Source organism: Quercus suber, unplaced genomic scaffold (genome assembly GCF_002906115.3).
Source record: "Quercus suber isolate HL8 unplaced genomic scaffold, Cork oak 2.0 scaffold_185, whole genome shotgun sequence".
Classification (NCBI taxonomy): Eukaryota; Viridiplantae; Streptophyta; class Magnoliopsida; order Fagales; family Fagaceae; genus Quercus; species Quercus suber.
Genome location: NW_027069643.1, coordinates 529,276 through 532,295, shown reverse-complemented (window position 1 = coordinate 532,295; position 3,020 = coordinate 529,276). Strand labels below are relative to the sequence as shown.

Genomic DNA, 3,020 nt, shown 5'->3' with positions numbered 1-3,020 from the left:
GATTGCAGCAAACAGATATGGTTGGCTAAATGAAAATGAAACCCATTGTCCACCGGCATGATTTAATATGTCCAATATCAAACATGCATATTGCCATGAACAATGTAGAGGAGTTAATATATGATTATATATATATATATATATATAAAAAGTAACTGAATTACGGGAAAATTGGGTTTCAGAATTTGCCAAGTTAGGCAAAGGTTCGTAAAAGAAAAAACCATCAAAGCAGTCTACGAAAATTCAAAAATTAAGCTAGGTAAAAATAAAAAAAAACCCCCCTAGAAAATAAAAATTAGGACAATTACGAAATTGCCTAATGAAATTGTCCAACTAAATTAACCTGAGCTCCTCTCTCCAAATGAAAGACACCACTAGATCAGCTGCCTGAAATCAGGGCCCACGTGGCTGTGAATCAAATAATCATCACCACCGTTGGCTACATCAAACACCAAATTCTGATGATGATGATGAAGAAACTGTTGCTGCTGATGTTGATGTTGATGCTGATGATGCTGATGCTGTTGATGATGATGATGATGATGGGTCCTCATCATCTCTTTCTGGCGCCTCAGCTCAAGGACCTTACGGTGCGAATTCGAATGCTTAGTCAGCATAAACGTTGGGCTCGCAGCGGGTCTATATTCGGGTACGAGCCGACCCGACTTGTACCTCACTCCGCAAGCGTTACACAACGTTTTTGGGCCCATGGGCCCCGTCCGCCACTGCGGCGTCTTGTCCGTAGCGCAATGCAGGCACTTCCGCCCGTCTCCGCCGCTATCGACTCCGTCTTTCTTCTTCGAATACGCCGCCACCTTCACCGTTTTCTTCGCGACGGCGATGTCCGGGTCCGACGGCGGGAGTGACAGCTGCTGCTGCGGCGTCGATGGTGATGACGTCGGGGATTGTTGAGAGAGAACGAGAAGGCGTGACGTCCAGTTGCATGGTGCCGCACGTGACCGCTTGCTTCGGGCTTTGGCGGGGACCGACATTTCGGGGCGAAATATCGGACTGTTGCTGTTTCGGTTCGACGGCTCGTGTTGTGGAGTCGTTTCGGACGTTTCGTCGACGGTTCGGGCTTTCATGCCGGATATCATTTGCAGTTTCTGCAAGTCCTCGCTTGAGAACGATTCCTCCACGAAATTCGATAGCCATTCCAGCTCAGCTAAATCGTCGTACTGTAACAACCACAACATCAACAACATTAAAATTAGTCCCAGAATTACTTTTCAAAAAAAAAGAATAGCGTAAAGGGTTTGTTATTCTTTGATAAAGAGAGTGAATTTAACTTATTTTCAAACATGTTGCTTTAGTTTTGCGTTAAAGAATTCAAATATGTTGCTTTGGTTTCAAACATTAAAGTTAACTCTCTCTTCTTTTGAGCATGTGCATAAATTACTTAACCCGTAAAAAATGAATAATCTTAACTAGTTCTGGCGGATAACTGTTATTTTTAAGTTTTACTAGTTAGAGGTGAGTTTAATGGCTACGTTATTAAAAACAATAATTGTCATATAAGCTGGTGAATTACCGGCACACAAAGGTCGCTGGAAAAGTTGGCGTCAGGGAAATTCCGGCAAATGTCGGACACAAAATTGGGGTCACAGCCCGAAAACGAGGAGGAATTGCAGCTGTCGACAACGGTGACAATGGAAGAATCGGTGGAGTTTCCGGCGACGGTGGTGGTGGCGGCTTCAAAAGGAGTGTCAGCAATGATTGCATCGTCGTCATTGGAAAAGTCGAGGAGGTCCTCCACCATGAAATGGTCACCTCCTCCGGCTGCTTTATTGTCGATTGAGTGGCGCTTTTCGGTCACGAATTGTGTGCAAAACCCGCTCTGATATTCAGGTGCTTCCATTTTTGTCTTTTCCAGAATTAAAAAAGAAGAGGGGGCTATAAGCTAGCTAAGGATGTGGGAGTTGTGTGAGTAGATAGAGAGGAATTTAGTGCGAAAAAGTGTACGGGTTGAGAGGAAGAGAAAGAGAAAAAAGAAAGAGGTGCGTGTGAAGAAGTTGTGGTTTTGTGGAGTGAGAGGGTTTATTTGCGTTTGAAGGGGACAGGCAGACAGCTAAAATGGAGGATTTTGACGAAGAAAAACTAAAGTTTCGAGATATTAAAAAATAATTAAAAAAGAAAAAAAAAAGTTACAAATAAACTATAAAAAAAATATAGATATAAAGAGGCTTTAATGTTAAAAGAAACGAGAGGGAAGTATTTTGAGAAATTACTTCGATACCCTTTTTTACCATACGTTTAGCGTGTGACAGATATGTTAGACGATGATTTTTTAAATATTTTTTACAATAGTTGAGTTGATAAATTTTTATTTAAATCAATTAGATCATATTATTATTTACCATGTTATTTATCATGTTAATAGTTATAAAATATCTATTTGAATTTTTCTTTTTTGACTTTGGAATTAATGTTTGGCTTACTATAGTTTTGTCTTTTTAAGGGTTTGGGAAGTGAGAAATGGTTGAATTTTTTATGATTGAAGGCCAATAGGATAGATTATGGGGTAAGTGTGAGAATGTTGAATGTGGTGTTATGTTCCACGTTATCTTTAGGCCTATAGCAATTTAATGAGCTTTTGTTCCATTTATTTCTCACCCTATTAATGAAACCCAAGAGCTAACTTAATTTCTATGAAGTGGCGTTATGTAATTTGTTAAAAACGTTATTTTGGGGCATAATCGTTGTTGTATTAACGTAAATAAACCTCAGCTACTGTATGGAGAGTGGTATATTTTCTTTTTTAGTTTTTACTATTTCTTGTAACAACGACAGCTAGTTTAAGATGTTAGAGAAGGCGAGGACAGTAAATATACATAATTTAAAACTGTTAAGTAATGGAGAAGAAGGAAAAAAAAAAAAAAAACCATCAAAATCCAAAATAGGTAAAACGATGTGCTCAGTTTAACCCCTCCTTGGGAACCGATCAAAACGGTTGAAATGTTCAAATCAGTTGTGTATATTGCAGGTGAGTCTAATTTCGTAGGGTATAGAATTTGTATAGG

The 3,020-nt window shown here is 39.4% G+C and overlaps 1 protein-coding gene across 1 annotated transcript; it reads right to left on the bottom strand.

Moving 5' to 3' along the window:
- Positions 1–160: 160 nt before the first annotated feature.
- Positions 161–2,072, bottom strand: LOC112029851 (GATA transcription factor 12). Its single transcript, XM_024062538.2, has 2 exons — positions 1,532–2,072; positions 161–1,178 (listed from the first exon to the last, which is right to left on the bottom strand). Exons 1-2 carry the CDS (start codon positions 1,856–1,858, stop codon positions 375–377), a joined length of 1,131 nt encoding a protein of 376 aa, XP_023918306.2. The 5' UTR covers positions 1,859–2,072; the 3' UTR covers positions 161–374.
- Positions 2,073–3,020: the final 948 nt, after the last annotated feature.

Coding starts and splice junctions, on each gene's coding strand:
- LOC112029851 (XM_024062538.2), bottom strand. CDS start 1,858: ATGGAAGCACCTGAATATCAGAGCGGGTTTTGCACACAATTCGTGACC. Junction 1,179..1,531: donor CCAGCGACCTTTGTGTGCCG/GTAATTCACCAG, acceptor TGGTTGTTACAG/TACGACGATTTAGCTGAGCT.